Consider the following 21,247-nt stretch of genomic DNA (forward strand, 5'->3'; position numbering starts at 1 on the left):
AGGAACCTGCACGAATCGTAAAAATTATAACCTCCCGCGCGCCATCTAGGTGGGCATTAGTTAAACGACAAGCAGAAACACCCGGTAAAATCAAAGAAATCATATAATAATATACTTGGCTGATGTACTCGGTAGTTAGCTTAAGTATGTTCTTGTTGAGCTATCGTGAATTCACTTCTATGAACGTGGTTGATGTATTTGTGATTGTGATGTGCCTATCTAACTGGCTTATTTTGGAAAAAGCGAACGTAACCGAGGAAGAGAATGTTCAAAATTGGAAGTGTTATGCAGAATATCAGTAGAAAACTCATAGTGATAACAATCAGCGTACAACCCTACCCAGCTTATTTCAGAACATTTAGTTACTCGTCAATTTGCCTGTTCTAGCTAATGTCAACGTTTGCCTCTCGCAATGTCAAGTTCCTATTGTGTATCAATTCTTATCGACAGATGTCATTGACCGTCAGTCAACAAAAACCCGCCATGCAGCCGATTATATAAACCAATTGAACACAGTCCAACAAATGCTCTTTCCCCTAGTGATTCAACGTTTTCACAGTTAAGAAACGTATGTGTCCTCTGAATTTCTTTTAAAGTATCTCAGTGACCATGATACAAAAATGTGACAAATTAAAATCCACTTCTATGTTCTTTAATTGAATTAAAGGTAGGTTTATTAGGATAGAGAGCATTCATCGTTTCAAATAAATAGTTAAATATGAAAACAAATACTTGTTAATGCTTAAGGAACGTATTAAGAGATTAAAGATAATTTCTTCAAACTCGGGTTGAAAAAGCGTTCATCTTCAGAGCGCTATAATTACTAATAAAATAATATAATGTACATAGATGTCGAAAGAGGCACCGTGGGCGTCAGAATTGCACTTTTCGGTTGATTTTCATTAATGAATACTTTGATGTCAGCCGTCCCGGTCGGAAGGAAATGAACTCATCATTTGTGCTAATAGTAAAAGATTAATCAGAAGAGCACATAAATTCTGAACACTGCTGGCTTCGTATCTGACGAAACAATTTGTCCGCTCCAATTAGGCTGGATATGCGTTCTGGAACACTGTTTAGTTATACACACACAAAAAAAATTAAAAACTGTAAAAAAAATTTATGAAAAATATGATTGGAATCGTCGTACTAGTTAGCAGTGAACCACAGAGCTCGTTGAACAACGTTAGCTTCGGGTAGACCTCCCATCCGACCAATCTCGCAAACGATTTTCGATTGGCAGGTGGGTTCCTGAAGAGAACGCACACCGAAAGAGCTGATCATGTCTAGAATGGGAAATGTTGCTTCGTCTCGGGCGGCATTTGCTTCCTCAGTTTCCGAACGTTTACGACGTCTATGGGGTAATCATGATATAATAGAAAAATTTTAAACTTTCATTAATCCCTGTTTGTGATTAAAAATACCATAAACACAAAAATTACCCAGAACTAACGGTAACAATGTTCGGTACAATGGCGGCCAAAAAGAGACCGATTGGCAGGAAAGCAGTAAGAGCACTTACGAAGCTGCTGTGTTTGTCATCTCTGTGGAAAGAAAATAATAAAAACAATTATTTCAAGTCGTTACAAGTTTTTAGTGGCAAATCTTTCAAGTCAGTTGCAACAACCCTACGTTTCGTTTGTTTATTCGGTGCTGACCTACAATAGTCTAAGTGGTTTGCAGCAACTTGTACATCGAGTGGCTACCGATAACAGTTTAGCGCTAAGCAGTTATCTTGACGAAACGGTTAGTTGACACGATACGAATTTTGATTAGTGAACAATGTGCAAATACAGTGAAATCGGTGATGTACAGTAGGAGTGAGTGGTTTGGCTGTGAAGTAATCTCCATCACGCTTTCTAACCCCCTTACAAATTGTTTTAAATGTTGCTCACGATCGATCAGTTCTCGCGTAGAAGAATGGGGAGCAGAATGGAAGCCATTTGAAGATAGGCTTAAACATCGATTTGAAGATGCTTTTCATGGCAAATTTGCTCAGATGCCAAAGGCCGGGAGGATCGTAATAGTAATCGTAAGGAATGGCAGCGTAATTGGATCCGTAACCATAACCAGATCCGTAGCCGTAAGGGACAACATCTTTACCATACTTCCACCAATCGTGGAAAGCTTTTTTTGGCTTTTTGAAAAAAGCGGGCTGTAACCCATAGAAACCGCTTCCGTAGTTGGCCCCGTAACCCCCTCCATAAGATCCGTAGCCACCTCCATACCCTCCTCCGTAACCACTTCCAGCACCGTAGCCGGATGCTCCGTACGCTCCCGATCCGTAGCCTCCATATCCTCCTGATCCATAAGTTCCATATCCACCTGATCCATAATTTCCATATCCTCCCACTCCATAATTCCCCGAATACAACGGAGACCCGTATCCACCAGAGACCGAACTTCCGTAGCTTGAGTAGCCTCCGTAAGGATTGCGGTAGTTACTCGAGTAGCCAGGCGAGGCATAAGAGCCTCCGTAAGCTCCGCCATACCCATAGCCCGTAGCTGGCGGAATAGAACTGTACCCGCCATTAACAGTTCCGTAGCTAAAATCGTCTTGCCTAGATATCGGATTACGCATCGTTGTGCCTGACAACATTGACCCGCCTGATGAAGACGACGAAATTCCGCCAAGCGGTGCATCTTCATCATATCCAGCTCGATTAACAATTTGATCAACATTACTATTGTTATTATTGTTGTTAAATCCACCTGCTTGCTGGTATTGGTAGTATGGCATCCTACCACTTTGCATACTAGATAATGATGAAACAGGATGATCCTGTTGCTCACGGGGCATTCCACGCAAAAAGGAATTAGGAACAGTTGAAGAAGGATTGCTTATGCTGTAAAACGGACCAGATGGGGTTGGAGGGAATTTGCGAATATCGTACCCGTAGCCAACGGCATTGCCGTAAGATGTATCAGGCGCAGCTTCATAGCCGTAATCGCTGCCCGATCCGTAACTGGAGGGTGCTGAATAGCTTCCATCGCGGTTAATGTCTTGACCGTCCAGTGATTGGGATACTATGCCTTGATAGTTAAGAGATGATTTGCTAGCAGGGCCATTCATTATGGAGCCAGATCGGTTGGGATCTTCACTTCCACGGCTGGAAGAATAGCTTGAAGAATAGTCTGGCTTATTCGCGTAGCTGGGACTATTCCAGTTCATCTGACGACCTTCTGCTTGTTGCTCTTCGGCAGTAACGAGAGCAGCGCAGATGAAGGTTAGCACCAACAGTACAATCTTGGCCATCTTGATTTTTTCGAGTATTTCCTAACAAAGGTAAAGTGATGAATTAAACAGTTGTTATCGTAGAGTTTGTATAACGGGTCATGATTAAGATATAATAAGAAGTGAAATAATTATTTTGGATTAGGAATGAGCCCACAGTTTCCCAAGCCTATCATTACACTACAAATTTATTTCTTTTTTGTTTGATGATTGGGCATCAACCAGTATCTGGAGGGAAGAGAAGGAAAGCTGCGTTTTGCTTCCAGCTAACGCAGTTCCTCCAACACGGTCGTGACTTTGCCACTAGAGACGTAAGCCTAGTCCCGTTAAGAAAAAGAAATCTTTTCCTTCATCTGACTTGTACAGCACCTGTTGTTGGACAACAGGACAATCACCCTGAATAGCGTTCAAACTGGGCAAAGGGTAATTTTAAGCGCAACACGGAAGTTGTTAATCACTATGTCAGATGGACAGCCGAAACGTTGAGAATTCGCTTCAGAAAGAACCCCATTTGATTTAATTTGTACATTTGGTTTCGCTACTGAAGAAGACATGCAAGTCTTGTTGACTTTCTTGCCAAATATCGCGGTTTTAAATCTACATATGGAAAAGCTTTCAATACTAGTTTATGGTTGAATGAGATTCGTTTTTGTCGTGAAAAAGTAATGGTAATACACGTTCAGTTTGCAACTAAAGGTAAATGTTAAAGACTCAAAAAGAATCAAAGCGAAACGAATGGAAGCAAGAAGTGCCAAATGATCGGAATAGCGGACGATGTTATATCCTCTAGCGATTTCGGGAGACGGATCAGTAGTTCCATGTCTCAAAAATGGGTTTTTTAACCTTTCGTCTAAGTCCAGAAGCGAAACTGATGTGTTTCGAGATCGTACGCCTCAACAAAGGCTATAACGGTTTAAGAAAAATGGTCTTCTCTTATCGTACCTTTTAGTTGTAGCAAGTTTTCTAGATAGATCAACGATGGACAAGACAGTATCTTTCATTTCATTTAATCTTAAGAAATCGGACAAGAAAGGCTAAAAAAAGACATGTTTTCTGATGACTTCAACATTGACACATGTCCATGTAAAGTAATGGAGTAACACTTGAAGAAACTGAATTTAACAACAACTTGAACTACAAATTTTTCTTTTTGTTCAAGTTAATGCTTCACATTTAATTATGGTTAATGTCTACAGTGATGCAAGTGTTACATTTGATCTCGGATAAACGAATTCGCTACACATTACAACGTGATGAACATTGAAGTATAATTATTTTGGGATGGTACCTGTGATAGCCTCTTGAACACCTTAGTTTGGCTGTAGAAGTGACGAGACGGAAGATGCACTAGTTAAGCGACTCGCTAGTCGACACAGAGTGAGACGAATAGGATAGTGTTTGAATTGCTTTTATACCTGCGGCCCTGTTCAAAATAAGTATCCTTGTTCAAAACACACGCGCATAGCATGGGTTTTCGGCCAGTCACTACGTCGTTCGTTAGTTTTGTTCAGATAGCCTCCGGTTGCTCTGCTTGGATACGTTTCCTAAAGTTGTTGAGCTCTAGACCCGTACTAAATAATATGGTGACAAGTTGCGTACTTCCTCCTTACAAATAAACCTGATTAAACACATATTTCACATTAGTTTGTAATGATTTATGAATGCAATTGATACCAGAGGAACACTCTATGCTACCCATTTAACAAAAACGTATTTCTTTCAAGGGAGAGGTTTAAGTTACATTTTGTTAAAAGTCATTGTTCTCTTCATAATTTCTTTCATCCGAATAACTATGGTGAAGTTTGATATTCTATAACAGTGCAAGACGGACTAATATTTTTTTATTTATTCAAACTTAATTTTGATTGCATAGATGTAATAATGGAAATGAACGTGAAAAATTTTAAGTTTGTTTTATGCCATTACGACTGAACTGCACAGCAGATTTCAGTTCTTTTTTACCTGGCAATAAAAATGCAAGAATTTTGGTAAGGAATACACGTTGAAGAGAGTTGTACTTGTTTTGTTTTTTTACAGTCACGGACAAGAAGCTTTAAATTTGTACAAGGAAACATCAGTCCCTATTTACTGTCTGAGGAAGATAGCGCGCACGGATTCTTGATATTGACATTGTTTTCCTCTAGTGTAATTTTGAATAGCGGTAGTGTATACGTGCGTGAATGCATTTATTCTAAGGAAATGACCAGTATCTTTTCCAGCTTGTGTTCTTTTTCTTCTGCTCTGTCTGCCTTCATTTCCGTCCCCGGTTTTCCTCTTCGGTTTCATGATACGGAATAGAAAAAGGGTTATTGGTGGCCCCGTTAACATTTGTATACATCACAAAGATTTTTGTGATAACGTAAGAATATCAGAAGGTAGTATGTCTAAGGTCCTTATCTAAAGATGTCTGCGATGTAACGTGCAATATTTACGCTTATTTCACTTCTTTCAGAGTGCCTATTATTTAATCATTTATTTTTTTCTGGGGTTTGTAAAACTCGAAAGAACCTCGTACACTTGCCAAAGAATCATATTTTTCTTTCAAGAAAAAATCGTAGTTTGCAATAGAATTGCAAAGAGTTTTACACCCCCTTTTCTTTCCTTTCGCATTAGCAAACGGAATTTCATTAGGTTATACGATTTCCGCCCGGCATGTCCTGATGACCTTTAATCTTTAGACCAATACGGACGTGTCCCGTTGTATATTAAATTAGTCATTTCCGGACCTGATCGCCTTAATCGAGTGACCCAATCTTCGGCTACAATGCATGAGCATGTAAAGGTAGGTATGCAGGCAACCTGCTACCTCTAAGGTCATCGGCAGTTCACAGTGGCAATCATAACGGATCATTAGGCTACTATGGTCTATGGAAATGTATTCCGGCATTTAAACGAAGATTAAAACGTAAAATTAGGACAGTTGTTTATTTTTCCTTTTCATCAAACCTACGTATATTTGTGAACCTGTTTTTGGTGCTTTTCCCACTTCGTCTATGACTGATATATAATGTTAACGGTTCTCTGTTTCCGATCTTTATCTGTTTTGCTTGTCTCTACGACAAATTAAAAAATGCGTTCCTCGTGCAAAACGGTTTGAAAGAATGACAGAAACACCAAACTTTAAATTGTATAATGTTTTTGTTTTAAGTTTGTCCAGTTTTCCCTTTTAACAGATCAATATTGCTTGCAAGAGCCGTTTTGTGGTTATTAAGATATGACAAACTTTAGCGATCCAACTAGTCATTTGGAGAGGTAAGTAATATCGCGTGGTTTCAATAGAGCATGACAGGTATTGTTGTAGGATTACTATAAGAAGTTCGATAATTAGGTACGTCATACCCACTAAGAGGATTAAATTTCCGCGGATGTTTGTATCCTTTCCTGCAGTCACCATCGTCGAAATAACGTTGTTTGCGCAGTTAGTAAGTCAGGTAACCGGAGTAGCATTTATTTTAGTCGTTGTTATTTTACCTGACTCAAGATTCTTTACTTCGATATTGTGCTCCCTTTTCGGCATCTTGCACGCAACTCAGGGAGAGATGTTTCGTTATTCCAATTTTCATTTTTCGAAGTTGCCTTGGTGACGATTCGTACCCAAGATGCATTGTTTGCGCGCAACAAGAAATTTGCCACAGTACGCTATAAGATCGACAACTGGATGCTGCCAAAAAAGACTTTAGTTGGTAACTGTTGGTAAGCACACACAAGCTCTTGCGCGTCTGTCAGCGAACGTGAGGGTTCTTGGGAAAAATCGGATACAGTTGATCCAGAAGTTTTTTGAGGCTACCACCGACATCGAACAAAAAACAAATTCAATTTTGTTGTTGGATTTGACCGTGTAACAGAAAATAGGACATTAGCATATTGATTTTACTCCTATTATTTTCTGTTTGGTTACAATGGCCAGCTACAACTGGACGGCAGAGTGGCTAGTCCCCAGTCATCATTTGTCTTCACTAAGGAAGTGTTTGATCTGGTTAGAAATGTCTGCGGGTGCTATTGCTGTAGCGGCTTTTGCAATCAACAGTTTTGTGATGGCTTCATCCAAAGTATGCAACGCATCCTGTCGTGGTTATTTTTTCGGACTTTTGAATTTGGCATTTGCTCAGTGTCTCCTTTCATTGATCAGCCTTGCTGGAGTGATTTATTCCCTGTGGTTGTTGGACTACAATGAGTCATTATCGACGCACAAAGATGGACGGTGGTGCTCTGTTTTGCACAACATTATTCATGCAATCCACTTATTGTCTATGCCCGGAACGGCAGCCCTCTCACTCTCGCATTGGTGGACGTTAAACATCTCGGCTAATCATGCAGAAATGGCAACGGATTTTCGGATAGTTAAAATGTTGTTTTGTGCATTTTGGTTTCTGACTTTTCTGTTTGCTATGTGGCTGAATTTTCTTATTGTATTTTGGGGGGCAGGGTTAACCACAACGATGGCTGAAAACGACAAAAGGACAATTCAACCATGTCTACGAATATATTCCTTGACGCTCGTTACATCTACTTGTCTGCTCTTTTTTTCTAACCTTAGTTCTGTCCCACCTGTAACTGGCCATCTTACTACCAGAGCAATTCAAAATAATCATCAAAAAGATTGTCAGGATGCCGATTGTTTTTGTTCGGACAGTAGCGATTATGGCACACCCTCCAAAACGTTTCCCAGTATTAGTTTACAACCAGTTTCGCAACCACCAAAAACATTACATGAACGCTGTATAAAAGCCATTATGATTCCGACAATTGTCACCATTGACGATAACGATCATGTAGCTGAAAGTGAGACAAAATCATCGATCAACAGCAACGAATTGATTCACCCCGATCACGAGAACAATCTACAGCCCTGCATATCCGAACAGAATCAAGATTTTTTATCTAGTCAGTTTACCAAAGTGATCCTATCTTCACCAGCATCATCTGCTTGTTGCGTAAGCATTTACTCTGCTGATGTTTCCACCAATTCAGTCAAGGGCTCAACAGCTGACAACAAATTGTCCGCTGAAAAGTTGCATCATCGGTTACAGCAGCTAAACAATGCTCGCATGGCGTTTTTGCCTGATCCAGATTCAAGATCGCAGTCACAGTCTTCACATGCTCATTCGAGACGTGAATCCAACTCCAAAAGGCGTCCAAAGAAAAAACGGAAACAAGTAAAAAATTACAAGGGACTAAAACAAATTCAATGGGAAAATCCGACAAGTGTACAAATTACAATAATGCTGTCTTTTGTGATTTTCTACTTTCCTCCGTGGTTCCTACTCGTGGCTGGCATTTATATACCTCAATATGCGACTATGTTCTTGTCAATTTTTCGACTACTCGTTAATGTGGGAAGCAGCCTCAACCCAGTTTTACAAGGTTTTCGACATCCTCGCTTTGCACTCAAAATGGTGCGAACTTGGCGCAAAATCTATCCTTCGAGCGTAAATATTTCGAATGATTCCCCATTTGATACTGAACTGGCGACCAAGTAGAGCACCAAACTTGGAGTTAACATGGGAATGCTTTCTTGTTATAGGATAGGTTGTATATATAGGAAACCTATAACAAAACTTGAATTTTTCTATAGAGTACCTAAACTCATGAAACATGAGTCATTTCCTTGCTAAAGGAATCATGGAAACTATTAACAAACATTAAGAAATAATAAAAATTAATAAATAAAGAAGTCAGAAACTCATTTTGGTAACTGCTACTTGAATATACCAAATACACTTATGTTGAAAAAAGCCTGGATTTCATTGACCTCACCAAGAAAATATTGGCTGGGCTCGACTCTTCTTTGCATCACTGTTAATGCTTGATGTTCATAAACAAATGTTTTCATAACTTAGTTCACCATAACGTAGCTCGATTGAGTAACCCATTTTTCACTTTTTGACTTGTATTGAAAGGATTCACGATGTTACTCGGTTTCGTAGCGTGCCTCACCACATTGTTAGTTCCATTATGGCATTGACAATGTCATTCTTATTGTTCTTGAGAGCTTTTATAGCCTTTGCTCTTGTCACATTGGCTTGAGTCATGACAAGATCAATATCCTTCTCCTCAACATCAGCATCATCCACCTCTTCTTCAGATTCCTCCTGAATAGGAGCAGGAACCTAGACAAAATTTTTTTTCTAACAACTGCACATAAACTACTTTGTAAGATGTTCTAATTACAGTTGTGCCGTGAGCTCCAGCTTCAGCAGGATTCAGTTCTGGTGCCTTGAATTTCTCGACAGCAGCCATATGGGCTTGCTGATTCAAGTCTTCAATCTAGTTTCCACAAAAACCCCAATAATGCATTAGTTCAGCAAGAGAAATGATGGTTATTAAATTCCTAGTCAAGTAATATTACCTTGGCCTCTCCAAATACTATGTAGGTATCAGATGCAGGATTTTTGTAGACGTCAGGTTTATTTATTACAAAAAGGATGTTTCGTGACTTGCGGATGGTAACTCGACTAACACCAGTGACCTAGGTTACAAAAATGGATCATATAATGTTTTATTCATAAATGGCAATGTATTGACATACCTGCTTCAAGCCAAGTTTGGACATGATCTTTCTAGCTTTTTTCTCCCCTCTGCTTTGCTTGGCTTTGCTGACCAATTCCTCTGGAAGCCCAGCAGCAGCAGCAACCTAGCATGACATAAATGATATTGTAGAAATACATGGACTCTAAATGTCTTCAAACTACTTTCATAATACCTGGCTCTGTCCGCCGGTTCCGGCATCTTCGAGCTCTGGTACTGACTCATCCGAGTCAGAATCCGTGTTGTCTGAACCATCCTGAACAGTAGGAGCTCCTTTTTCTAATTCCGTGACTTGCGGCATCTTGTAGTCTAGATCAAATGATAAAAACAATATATTGAAACGATATTTGCATCAATTTTTCATTATAATGCAATTATTATCTGGATGTTGGACGATAAATTCCAATAAAAACGACTTACTTGATGTTTCACGTGACGCGTAGAACTTGCTAGGACGGCAGACGAAAACGACGAAAAGAAAGCTATTTGGGGAGGGAGGAGTCTAAAAGAAAAATTCTGTCGCTACGAAACGAAATAGAACGTAGCCCTCTCCGACACTTGAACATGTGGCTCCACAGTAAAGCAGTGGCACTTGAACACACCTTGATATTCAAATAACCGTACTGAGATGTCACGGAGATCGAAGTTTCTTTGTGTTTCGTATAACCTCCAAATACTTTGTGTTGAAATTCCTCTAATTTTCACCCAACCGGAGCTATTCTATAAACGAATTTCATCTACACGTTCTGGTAGTTTACTAAAAAGCTTTGTTTAAAGTTTGGCGAACATCGGCTAAGGCTAAGGCTTGCCTTAAATGAAATGATCTGCATGTGTGTGCAGTTGCTGTTCCAATCATTTCCATATGTAGCTTCGGTGTTGTTAGATGTATTATAAAATTCAATAATATCTTGAGATGTCTACTGACATGTAACAACAAAGTGGAAGTAATTTGTGTTTACCAATGTTATTGATAAGGATTGTGCCAGAGCTTATGGGAGATTTGAGGTCTATTCTGAAGTCTGTTAAAGGCTATCATTAAAAAAAGTAGAAATCAGTTGCAATTTTCCTCTTGGTAGTAAAAGCTACTGTGCAACAGACAAGCATTTAAACAAAAAAAAATAATGTAAAGTAGTCGAAGACGTTTAAAAAAAATGAAGAGTTTCCTGGACGAAGTAGACTGCTGCTTTACCTTTGGCGTTCCTCTTCAACGAGACCATCTGCACGTACTCGATTCGTTTGGGCTTCGCTTTGACTAGAGATTGTATTTTTGCTAGATTGCAAATCACCTGAAAAAGGGACTGTAAGAGCATTAAAACGGTTGTGGTTTTTCATACTGACTAACAAACTGCGCGAGATGAAACAAACAACGGGGGTACTGTGGCACCGTCTAGCGCGCCTTCCTTAAATCACCAATCAGTACGTGATTGTTCAATCAAATGGTAGATTGCAATATTGGCACGTCCATTGAGTCAGAAATTGCCTTCGTAGCTTGAAATTTAAAATTAGGGGATTCTGGGTAGGGAGTTACCTTTACAGTTTACAATATGAAGTGCTCTCATCCAGGCATTTTGTTAGTTTAATAATTCTTTTCAATTACTGTGTAGTTTTTTAGTAAAAGTATCGACCAATAAGTAAATGTATTGATGTCAAGTATAATTCAAGAATACAGCAGAAGATATCGTTTTGAAGAGCTTTAAGGCTTTAACCCTTAATAGGTTCATTTACTCATCAACATATGAAGATCGTCAAACTGCTAAAGTTGTTTTTTAATCCAGCCAACAAAATACGAGATTCTAGTGTAAACTCCGGGGAAATCGGGTTCTGCGCATTCTGTTGTATAGGGCAACATTTTATAAAAGCTAAAGTGAAAACGATTTTCTCTCGAGATTTACCTATTCCGCAGCTTACTATGCCAATTGAAATCCATATGACACCTGTCTTGTCTTGAACTAGGAATGATCTCCGCTGTCAACATGCATTGCATGTCAATGGAAAGCTAAAGCATATAACTTGGTAAGTCTGCGTATTGTTTCCGGTTTTATGAGGGCGTTTTCCTACCGTGCAAGTGCCTTTTCTTGGGTAAAAGGCACAGATCATATGGTCGGCAATTCCACTGGCTACCACGCCATCGAATCCGCTTCTGCACTCGACATTAGTAAATGTTTAGTAATTGTTCGAGTTCCACCTCAAAAACGATTTGTCGTGTAAATTCTGCCTCACGCTCGACATCACATTGTTGAGTTAAACTAGATTATCCCCAACGTCGGGTCGATGTCCGAATGTGTGTTGGTCAAAGGAGCTAATTGGCGGCAGGCAAATCGGAGAAATAGTGTGCGTAGCCTAAACACCACAGATGAATCCAGTGTCAAAAGAGCAATGTCGTTGTACTAAACGATTGCAACGTTCACGAGAAAGAAGTCAAACAAAAAGAAAAATCTACCATTTCCAAGTACAGGAAAACAGTAATGCTGTTATTTAAATTTAAAGTCTATACATTCTTGCATAATTTTACGTATGTTACCGTCTACTACAGGATGCGCAAAACCGATTTCCCCGGAGTTTACACCAGAATCTCGTTTTTTGTTGACTGGATTAAAAAAACAAATTCAGCAGTTTGACGATCTTCATATGTTGATGAGTAAATGAACCTATAAAGGGTTAAAGCCCTCTTCAAAACGATATCTTCTGCTGTATTCTTGAATTATACTTGACATCCATGCATTTACTTATTAAATGATACTTTTAACAGAAAACTACATGGTAATTAAAAAGATTTATTAAACTAACACCATGGCTGGATGAGCGCACTTCATATTGTAAACTGTAAAGGTAACTCTCTACCCACAATCCCCTTATTTGAAATTTCAAGCTACGACAGCAATTCCTGATTCAAATGACGTGTCAATATCGCAATCTAACATTTGATTGGACTATCACGTACTGACATATCATGTTGCGCCCAACGCCATGGTAGTTATAATTAGCTTAATTGTGTCGTCCTGGCCCATTTCCATGTTTTTAAACCAGTGCTCTTATGATATTGAAATATGCATAGCTATCATATTGTAAACTGTAATGGTAACTCTCTACCCACAATCCCCTGATTTGAAATTTCAAGCTACGACAGCACTTTCTGACTCAATTGACGTGTCAATATCGCAATCCCTCATTTGATTAAACTTTCACGTACTGACATATAATGTTGCGGCCAGCGTAATGGTACTTACAATCAGCTTAGTTGTTCCGTCCTGGCCCATTTCCCAGTTTTTAAACAAGTGATTTTATTTATTGAAATATGCAGGATTTTCATAAGGTTAGGAAGTGGGAATGAAAGTATTTACTAACTTATTAGAGATACAGTAGCCTATATGCAGTTAACAATTGCAACGTATTCCACAATGCAATTTTAGCCACACTGCCTGAAATAGGGTTTTCCAAAATTCCATGCTCTCGTTTTATGCGGTGTCGATAGCAGAATCTTTTATGGGGCTGTTTTTCATTAAGAGCAAAGAGATATGAAAAATACCATCTTATTATTAGATCACGTTTTCGACGTTTACGTGTTAGCCCATACAATTACACTAAACTATCTTTACTTGTTTAATAAAGGCAACCTTTCACCGCATGCTTTTGCATTGGTAGATAGTTTATACTTATAGGGAGAAATTAGTGAAGTACACTGCCTAATTAGTACGTGTTGCTGCGCCAGCATAGCTTAGGGTCGCTAGCTGAGAATAGGTTGGATGTTAGGGAGAAAAATTGATGGAAACCAGGTTATAGAACCGGGTTTCGATTTTTCGTTAGCCACGTAAAATCGGATACTGTAGGTAGAGGGCAGAACACAAAATAAAGGTTACCCCCGGATCCTAGTCGTAAGACGAGAGCTACTCGTGCGCCCCAAATACCTACCTATTGGACATGGGAACGAGACCTACTTCGAATCGATGTACGAAAATTCTCCGTTTGTTGATATCTTTTGGTATATTTTTTAAAACGTGCAAGTGTGAACCATAATTTCTACAGGCGTGTAGACAACTAGGCAGGCACTACATAACAGTTAGCTTGTTTGGCATGAAAACGAAATTGGAAAAGAGGGAAAAAAAGAGAAAAAAAATGGAATTGTTTCATCCGACTGGCAACGTAGCCTCGGACAACGAGGATAATCGTAGGCATTCGTTTTTCGTCGGCTTTTTACGTGTTCACAGTCGTTTGTTGTGGTGTAGTTTTTGTAAATGATTTGATGGTAAACCGCTAAACATTACCATGGATGAACTAGAGAAACTCGAGCATCTATCCCTGGTTTCAAAGGTTTGTACGGAATTAGAAAACCATTTGGGGCTCAATGATAAGGATCTAGCCGAATTCATTATCGCCTTGGCCGAAAAACATAAAACGTTTGATGAATTCAAAGCTGTGATGATTGAGAATGGTGCAGAATTCTCCGATTCACTTATTGCAAATCTCCTTCGGCTCATCAAGCACATGAAATCAGCAAATTCCAAAACAACTGATGTGAATTTAGCTGAAGTAAAAAAAACAGTCTTTAGTGCAGAGGTGGAGAAAAAACGTGGACTTTTTCCAGGTCTCGCCCTGGCAGATAATCCTAAAGCAAGAACCATGCTGGAAGAAGATATTAAACCAACCATAAAAGATGTTGAAGAAGCAGATGATTTAATGGCTGAACTGGAAGCTATGGCTCCAAAGGAAGAAAAGGTTTCTTCTGAGACACTCAAGCCAAGCCATGACATCGGAAGAAGGTCTCTCAGCAGAGACAGAAAAGAAAGAAGTAAGCGCTCTAGGAGCAAAGATCGCAGCAGGAAATCAAGAAGTAGGGATCGTAGCAGAAGATCTAAAAGCAGAGATCACAGCAGAAGATCCAGAAGCAGAGATCGAAGCAGGAGATCTAGAAGCAGGGACCGTAGCAGAAGGTCTAGAAGTAGAAATCGAAGCCACAGATCCAGGAGCAAAGATGGAGGAGACAGGCACAGGCGAAGCGATCGTTTTGAGGATAAAAGAGGCAAAGATGACCGAAGAGAAAAGAAACCTCAAAAAGATTTCCCGGAGAACGCAGAAGTGGGAAAAGTCTACACAGGAAAAGTCATGAATCTTGCAGCGTTTGGATGCTTTGTGCAGCTGGAAGGAATCAGGAAAAAATGTGAAGGTCTTGTGCATATCTCCCAGTTACGGCGAGAGGGTCGTGTAAATAGTGTGGCGGAAGTTGTCAATCGAGGAGATAAAGTTTATGTCAAAGTTATGAGCATTGCTGGCCAAAAAATTTCTCTTTCAATGAAAGATGTGGACCAAGATTCGGGTGAAGATTTGAACCCAGCCCCTTCGACATCAAGCCGTCCTGGGCTGACAAGCCACGAAAGTGAAACAGCTCTGAGAAATCCAGATCGGCCTTTATCTTTATTGGATTTGAAAACTAACGTGGAGGAGGATGAGTTGACGAATCGTAAGCGTGTGCAGCGGATCTCGTCGCCCGAGCGATGGGAACTGAAACAAATGATGGCGGCCAATTGTATTGACAAGATGGATTTGCCCGAATTCGACGAGGAGACGGGTCTACTACCCAAACTGGCCGAGGATGAGGAGGATATCGAAATCGAGTTAGTGGAAGAAGAAGCACCCTTCCTACGTGGTCACGGTCGAGTGCTTAACGAGCTTAGTCCAGTTCGGATTGTCAAGAATCCGGACGGCTCTTTGGCACAAGCCGCTATGATGCAAGGCGCCCTCAGCAAAGAGCGTCGCGAACAGAAGATGCTACTTAGGGAAGAGCAAGAGGCAGCAGACGCACCAGCTCAGGGCGCCAATAAGAGCTGGATCGATCCCATGCCCGATGCCGGATCTCAGCCTTCGACATCGTTGGGTCGCGGAACGGGTGCCCCCACGTATGATATGCCCGAGTGGAAGAAACATATCACAGGTGGTCCGAAAGGAGCATCGTTCGGCAAGAAAACAAGCCTTTCAATTGTGGAGCAACGCCAGTCGCTACCTATCTACAAACTGAGAGACGAGCTAATCAAAGCCGTCAGTGACAACCAAATTCTGATTGTTATCGGAGAGACGGGGTCTGGCAAAACTACCCAAATCACTCAGTATCTATCCGAATCTGGTTTCACTGCCCGTGGAAAGATCGGCTGTACGCAACCACGTCGTGTGGCCGCCATGTCTGTCGCCAAAAGAGTAGCTGAAGAGTTTGGTTGCCGCCTGGGGCAGGAAGTCGGATACACTATCCGTTTCGAAGATTGCACCAGCCCCGAGACATTAATTAAGTACATGACGGACGGTATGTTGCTGCGTGAATGCTTGATCGATCCCGATCTTCAGACCTATTCGTGCATTATGTTGGATGAAGCCCACGAGCGCACCATTCACACCGACGTCCTCTTTGGTCTACTGAAACAAGCCGTACAAAAGAGAGCCGAACTGAAACTAATTGTCACTTCAGCCACATTGGATGCCGTCAAATTTTCTCAGTACTTTTTCGAGGCGCCCATCTTCACTATTCCCGGTCGAACCTTTCCGGTCGAGATCCTGTATACTCGAGAACCCGAGACTGATTACTTGGACGCATCACTCATTACTGTCATGCAGATTCACCTTAATGAGCCACCAGGCGATATTCTGCTTTTCTTGACGGGTCAAGAAGAGATCGACACTGCTTGCGAGATTCTCTACGAGCGCATGAAGTCCATGGGTCCTGACGTACCGGAGCTCATTATTCTTCCAGTCTATTCAGCCCTCCCGTCCGAAATGCAAACTCGAATTTTCGAGCCCGCTCCACCCGGTTCAAGAAAAGTCGTCATCGCCACCAACATTGCCGAGACCAGCCTTACTATCGACGGCATCTACTACGTCGTCGATCCAGGTTTCGTCAAGCAAAAGGTCTACAATTCCAAGACGGGCATGGACTCTTTGGTAGTGACACCCATCTCACAAGCGCAAGCCAAACAGCGAGCTGGACGAGCCGGACGTACTGGGCCTGGAAAGACCTACCGCTTGTATACAGAGAGAGCTTACCGTGATGAAATGCTCGCCACCCCTGTTCCTGAAATTCAGCGTACTAATCTTGCCTCCACCGTCTTGCAACTCAAAGCCATGGGCATCAACGACCTGCTCAATTTCGATTTCATGGACGCTCCCCCGGTAGAATCGCTAATCATGGCTCTTGAACAGCTCCATTCTCTCTCTGCCTTGGATGACGAAGGATTACTCACCCGTCTGGGTCGACGTATGGCTGAGTTTCCTCTCGAACCTTCACTTTCCAAGATGCTCATCATGTCTGTTCACCTGGTAAGGACATTTAAACAAGAGTAACCATGACTATTATAGTTGACTGTTTTTATTATTATTCATTTCTGTGTTTTTAGATGTGTTCTGATGAAATTTTGACAGTGGTGTCAATGTTGTCAGTTCAGAATGTTTTCTACCGACCCAAAGATAAGCAGCAATTAGCAGACCAGAAAAAAGCCAAGTTCAATCAAGCTGAAGGAGATCACATCACCTTACTGGCTGTGTACAATTCTTGGAAAAATAATAAGTTCAGCAGTGCTTGGTGTTACGAGAATTTCGTGCAGATGCGTACCCTTAAACGAGCGCAGGATGTACGTAAACAGCTTTTGGGTATCATGGATCGGTATGTATAACCTTATAAATAAATAATATTGCGATATAATCTTAAAAGTGTTTCATGTTTATCATTTAAAACAGGCACAAATTGGATGTAGTATCTGCAGGCAAAAATACGGCTAGAGTTCAAAAAGCCATATGTTCCGGCTTCTTCCGTAACGCAGCAAAGAAAGACCCACAGGAAGGCTATCGGACGCTGGTGGACGGCCAAGTAGTCTACATTCACCCGAGCAGCGCAATCTTTAACCGACAACCCGAGTGGGTCGTCTACCACGAGTTGGTTCAGACTACGAAAGAGTACATGCGCGAAGTGACCGTCATCGATGCCAAATGGTTGGTGGAATTTGCGCCGGCCTTTTTCAAATTCTCCGACCCGACCAAGCTCAGCAAAGTCAAGAGGAATCAACGTCTCGAGCCGCTCTACAACAAATACGAAGAGCCCAATTCTTGGCGTATTTCCAGGCAGCGGCGTCTTCGACGAAACTAACATTTTTAACAATTTACAAATGTCGACTGTCATTCGGGGGGAATTATTCCTCGTTTTGTATGCATTACGATTCGTTCCATACACAACTGATTTAATGATAAACTGGCAACGCAGTACTTTGTTATTTATTTGTAGCCCCGGCAACGACAAACTTGCCGAATCAATGTCAGTTATATCCCAGTCCTGTTTGTAGTGCTTTTGTCAAAAAGCACAGTGGTAGAAACGTGACGTTGTAAAAACTCGTTTAAAAGTAGAAAGAAAGCAATGCCTCCGAAGAAATCAGACAAGTGGAAATCTGGTGGTGGCAAGAAAGGGAAAGGTGCAAAAGGAGACGGATCAAAGGGTAAAAAGAAAGGTGGCAAAAAGAAGGTGAAAGCCAAGTTGAGCGAAGATGCTAAAAACAGGCAACAGGAGCAACGAGCTGCCGTCGAGGAAGAAAGGAGAAGGATGAGGGAAGAATTGATCAATTCTTTTCTCCGGGTAAGCTATACTCCCTGTTGATATAGCACAGCCATATTAATCAGCTGATCATTTGTGTAAAAAAACTAGCATAAACTCATAAAAGAGCAGAATTTGACCCGACTTAATCAAAGTAAACTGATTGAAAAATGGAGGCATGTCCTTCGCGACGCGAAAAGCCAAGAGCTTTCCAGGGAACTAGAAGTAAAGAACATTTTGATTTTCTACAAAATGTTGACTCACGTTTTTAATGCAACACCCGTTAATGTTGTAGTTAATGAAATTAGATTTTGATAAACGCTACACGGAGAACGTAACTGAAATCAACCGTTTGATGGAATCTTTGCTCCAGAGCGGATTGGATTTCGTTCAGATATGCGATCGCCAAAAAATGGAAAGTGACAGAACTTACGGTTGGTTTCTCTTCTTCAATACCGATTTAATGTAGTGACTAATTAAAATTTTGCGTGATGATATATTTCGTTCTTCATCAGAGGAACACGTGGCCAGACTAAAGGCTTTCGGGAACGTTTATGAACAGGAAAGTAAATCATTTAAAGCCACCATAGCCAAGGATTATCAAAAAGCTATGGCATGTCACCAAGAAGAAAAGCGTTCGCTGCTGTGTACTATTAACACTCTGCAATCGCATTATCGCGACAGCTATACAGCCCAGAAAGCCAACTTTCAAGTCCGTAAAGACGATATCATTAATCAGGTACTGCATTGCTGGAGTTAGAGCAAGTATTTATACAAAGAGGTAACGTGTTGTTTTAACCCTGTGCATATTTACCGTTTCTGTTTGCAGGGTCTGGAAGACGAGCAGACAATCCGTCAGAATCTGGAGCGACGGTTAGAGAACAGCTGGCAGCAATTACATGAGAATTGCGTCGATAGCGGCGAGTTAGACGACCAACGTTGGGCCTTGTACTCTCTTTTACGTAGGAGGGATCAAATCGCATGCGAGCAGCAGCATAGCGCTGAAAATCGTTTAGAAAAGCTCTCCAAGGCTGTCAACAAAATCCATGAAAAACACAACTGTCACGAGCACAGCACGCAAGAATTGATAGAGCGCCGCAACGAACTGCATGACAGGAGAGAACGTTGGCGACTCAGGTTACTAAAACAACAGCATCAACATGCCGAAAGACTGAAAGCAGTGGCAGCAAGTTCGAGTGATGCGGCCGAATATCTCGAACAATTGGTTAGGCAAGGTGTGCTCATTTTGCGATCGGCTCAACGTTGTCGTCTTTTAAAACCGCAGCCGAGTTCCGGTTCGTCGTCAAATTCGTCCGTCGCGTCGCCGTCCTCGGAGCCCTTTCAATATTTTTGGACAAGGTTCAACCATTCTTACCTTGAGACAGTCCTTTTACAACGACATCGGGCTGCTATTGTACGCGGACGCACGGCTGAGGCCGCTCGACTTCAAAAGGAGGTCGGCATCCCCACGCGCTGGAGTTTGAATGGCACAAGTTTGGCTATTCATCCGGAGAAATAATAACGCTGGTTCTCGTAAAAAGGCCTTTTTCTTTCCCTCGCCAGGTTCCCTCTCCTTCCGGCCTTCACTAAACTGTTTGCTTCGTCGCTTTTATCGTTCAAATGGCAATCATTGAAATATTTCATATCAAGCAATGGAAATGAGAGCTGAGTTAATCAGAAGATCGTGGGATGGCACACGTGCCCCATATCTCATGTTTCTTCGTCTGATCAGAGTCAGAGTACCATTGAAAAGCAGCCATATTGACAAGATTTGTGAATAGCGTTTACACAGAGTTTGCCTTTTCATTTTATCTCCTTCCATTCAAACGTGGCTCGTGATCATCGATCTAAAAATAAATAGCATTGCGTTCACAAAAGGAATAAGGATGGATTTTGAATTTCCTGCCACGCGGTGGGATAGTAATCTCTCGCATAGCGTTTGATGTGTGTCCGAAGATTCCGGCATAGCATGAACGCTTTTGTATTTTTCAAACATTATATATAGAAGACAACTAAAAACAATATCGATCCCTTAATGCGAAATATGGCTGGCTCTTGCAACTTCTTTTTTTTTATTCAACGGCCAAAGCATTTGAAGAGAGAAAACAAAAATTTACGCGACCATAGGAACCGCGGATCTATCCCATACATTTCTTTTTTCTTTCCCCGGAAGAAAACAGACGTGTTTATTTGGTCGATCTTTCTGTTTGTTTAAAGATTAGTTGAACATGCAAAAGGACTTTTCGAAGGTGTAGCCAAGAAGCCAAGTTATATAATTCAAGAAAATGTATTTCCCCTTTTTCTTTGGCAATCGCGCTGAGCTCTGGACGTCATGGCAAATCGATAGCTGTCTTCCCAGGCGGGGAGAGATCGTGAACCCGTTATGACTAGTCGATTGAAAAGACAAGCATTCCAGCGTAGAAATAGAAAAGCACCCTTCACCATTGACCGATTTGCGTGAACCTCTTCTAGTTCTGGATGAACGCCCGCGCTTGAAACAAAAAAAAAAGAGGCACTTGATTATGTCAGGTCCTTGTATCGCAGATTTTCTGCTTCTCTCATCAGCGTTGTCTTTCTTCTTCTAGAGTCTGTTCCCTCTCAATTAATGAACCTGTCGAGTGGAAGGCAGCAGAGAAGGCCTACACAAGCCGTAGGGGTTAGAGTGGGAGGAAGTGAGAATTTTACTTGACGACTCGGCAGCGCAGGCACTCGCCGAATAAAAGGGTCCTCCTTCCGTTGCGTTTCTCTCTTCGTATGTCTCCTGTAATGGGATTGGGTTGCGCTTGCGAGTCTTCGACACCACGACCGCCGTATAAGAAATCGATGGCTTGTGCGTGAGAACTTCCCCATAGCCGGCGCATATTCGCCCGTAATGGTCGGAGGAGAAGAAATGTCGCGATGATATGGCATCCTGATTGTGTGTGTTT

At 41.3% G+C, this 21,247-nt stretch overlaps 5 protein-coding genes across 6 annotated transcripts in view; 3 read left to right on the forward strand and 2 right to left on the reverse strand.

Moving 5' to 3' along the window:
- The window catches only part of LOC130695120 (nascent polypeptide-associated complex subunit alpha-like), a 48,544-nt gene extending 38,223 nt beyond the window's left edge, over positions 1 to 10,321 (reverse strand). The window contains exons 1-6 of one of the 2 annotated variants that reach the window (XM_059497524.1): positions 10,184 to 10,321; positions 9,939 to 10,072; positions 9,765 to 9,869; positions 9,585 to 9,704; positions 9,407 to 9,502; positions 9,173 to 9,345 (exon numbers count right to left, since the gene is read on the reverse strand). In XM_059497524.1, the coding sequence (XP_059353507.1) occupies positions 9,173 to 9,345; positions 9,407 to 9,502; positions 9,585 to 9,704; positions 9,765 to 9,869; positions 9,939 to 10,064 (620 nt within the window). In that variant the 5' untranslated portion in view covers positions 10,065 to 10,072; positions 10,184 to 10,321. Of the gene's footprint in view, positions 1 to 9,107; positions 9,346 to 9,406; positions 9,503 to 9,584; positions 9,705 to 9,764; positions 9,870 to 9,938; positions 10,073 to 10,183 lie in introns of those variants that run through there. The other variant, XM_057518257.2, reaches the window with a different exon arrangement.
- Positions 649 to 4,663, reverse strand: LOC130694829 (prisilkin-39-like). The gene is made up of 5 exons (XM_057517938.2): positions 4,524 to 4,663; positions 1,896 to 3,277; positions 1,443 to 1,544; positions 1,151 to 1,354; positions 649 to 1,072 (listed from the first exon to the last, which is right to left on the reverse strand). Exons 2-5 carry the CDS (start codon positions 3,254 to 3,256, stop codon positions 976 to 978), a joined length of 1,764 nt encoding a protein of 587 aa, XP_057373921.1. The 5' UTR covers positions 3,257 to 3,277; positions 4,524 to 4,663; the 3' UTR covers positions 649 to 975.
- Positions 7,135 to 8,715, forward strand: LOC130696143 (uncharacterized). Its single transcript, XM_057519223.1, has one exon. The coding sequence runs from the start codon at positions 7,135 to 7,137 to the stop codon at positions 8,713 to 8,715; it is 1,581 nt and encodes a 526-aa protein (XP_057375206.1).
- Positions 10,322 to 13,933: 3,612 nt separating the features above from the next.
- LOC130696444 (ATP-dependent RNA helicase DHX8-like) lies at positions 13,934 to 17,984 on the forward strand. Its single transcript, XM_057519521.1, has 3 exons — positions 13,934 to 17,059; positions 17,137 to 17,402; positions 17,477 to 17,984. The coding sequence occupies exons 1-3, from the start codon at positions 14,027 to 14,029 to the stop codon at positions 17,880 to 17,882; spliced, it is 3,705 nt and encodes a 1,234-aa protein (XP_057375504.1). The 5' UTR covers positions 13,934 to 14,026; the 3' UTR covers positions 17,883 to 17,984.
- A 162-nt stretch (positions 17,985 to 18,146) lies between these two features.
- Positions 18,147 to 20,316, forward strand: LOC130696154 (dynein regulatory complex subunit 2-like). The gene is made up of 5 exons (XM_057519235.1): positions 18,147 to 18,362; positions 18,432 to 18,545; positions 18,616 to 18,754; positions 18,836 to 19,059; positions 19,150 to 20,316. Exons 1-5 carry the CDS (start codon positions 18,147 to 18,149, stop codon positions 19,837 to 19,839), a joined length of 1,383 nt encoding a protein of 460 aa, XP_057375218.1. The 3' UTR covers positions 19,840 to 20,316.
- Positions 20,317 to 21,247: the final 931 nt, after the last annotated feature.

Source organism: Daphnia carinata, chromosome 1 (assembly GCF_022539665.2).
Source record: "Daphnia carinata strain CSIRO-1 chromosome 1, CSIRO_AGI_Dcar_HiC_V3, whole genome shotgun sequence".
NCBI lineage: Eukaryota > Metazoa > Arthropoda > Branchiopoda > Diplostraca > Daphniidae > Daphnia > Daphnia carinata.

What these genes read in the sequence shown, in the direction of transcription:
- LOC130696154 (XM_057519235.1), top strand. Translation starts at nt 18,147, where the DNA reads ATGCCTCCGAAGAAATCAGACAAGTGGAAATCTGGTGGTGGCAAGAAA. An exon ending in TGATCAATTCTTTTCTCCGG is followed by an intron (nt 18,363 to 18,431) that starts GTAAGCTATACT and finishes TAAAAAAACTAG; the next exon opens with CATAAACTCATAAAAGAGCA. An exon ending in AAGACGATATCATTAATCAG is followed by an intron (nt 19,060 to 19,149) that starts GTACTGCATTGC and finishes TTCTGTTTGCAG; the next exon opens with GGTCTGGAAGACGAGCAGAC.
- LOC130696444 (XM_057519521.1), top strand. Translation starts at nt 14,027, where the DNA reads ATGGATGAACTAGAGAAACTCGAGCATCTATCCCTGGTTTCAAAGGTT. An exon ending in TCATCATGTCTGTTCACCTG is followed by an intron (nt 17,060 to 17,136) that starts GTAAGGACATTT and finishes CTGTGTTTTTAG; the next exon opens with ATGTGTTCTGATGAAATTTT. An exon ending in CTTTTGGGTATCATGGATCG is followed by an intron (nt 17,403 to 17,476) that starts GTATGTATAACC and finishes CATTTAAAACAG; the next exon opens with GCACAAATTGGATGTAGTAT.
- LOC130696143 (XM_057519223.1), top strand. Translation starts at nt 7,135, where the DNA reads ATGGCCAGCTACAACTGGACGGCAGAGTGGCTAGTCCCCAGTCATCAT.
- LOC130694829 (XM_057517938.2), bottom strand. Translation starts at nt 3,256, where the DNA reads ATGGCCAAGATTGTACTGTTGGTGCTAACCTTCATCTGCGCTGCTCTC. An exon ending in ATTGTTACCGTTAGTTCTGG is followed by an intron (nt 1,355 to 1,442) that starts GTAATTTTTGTG and finishes ATTACCCCATAG; the next exon opens with ACGTCGTAAACGTTCGGAAA. An exon ending in CTGTGGTTCACTGCTAACTA is followed by an intron (nt 1,073 to 1,150) that starts GTACGACGATTC and finishes ATAACTAAACAG; the next exon opens with TGTTCCAGAACGCATATCCA.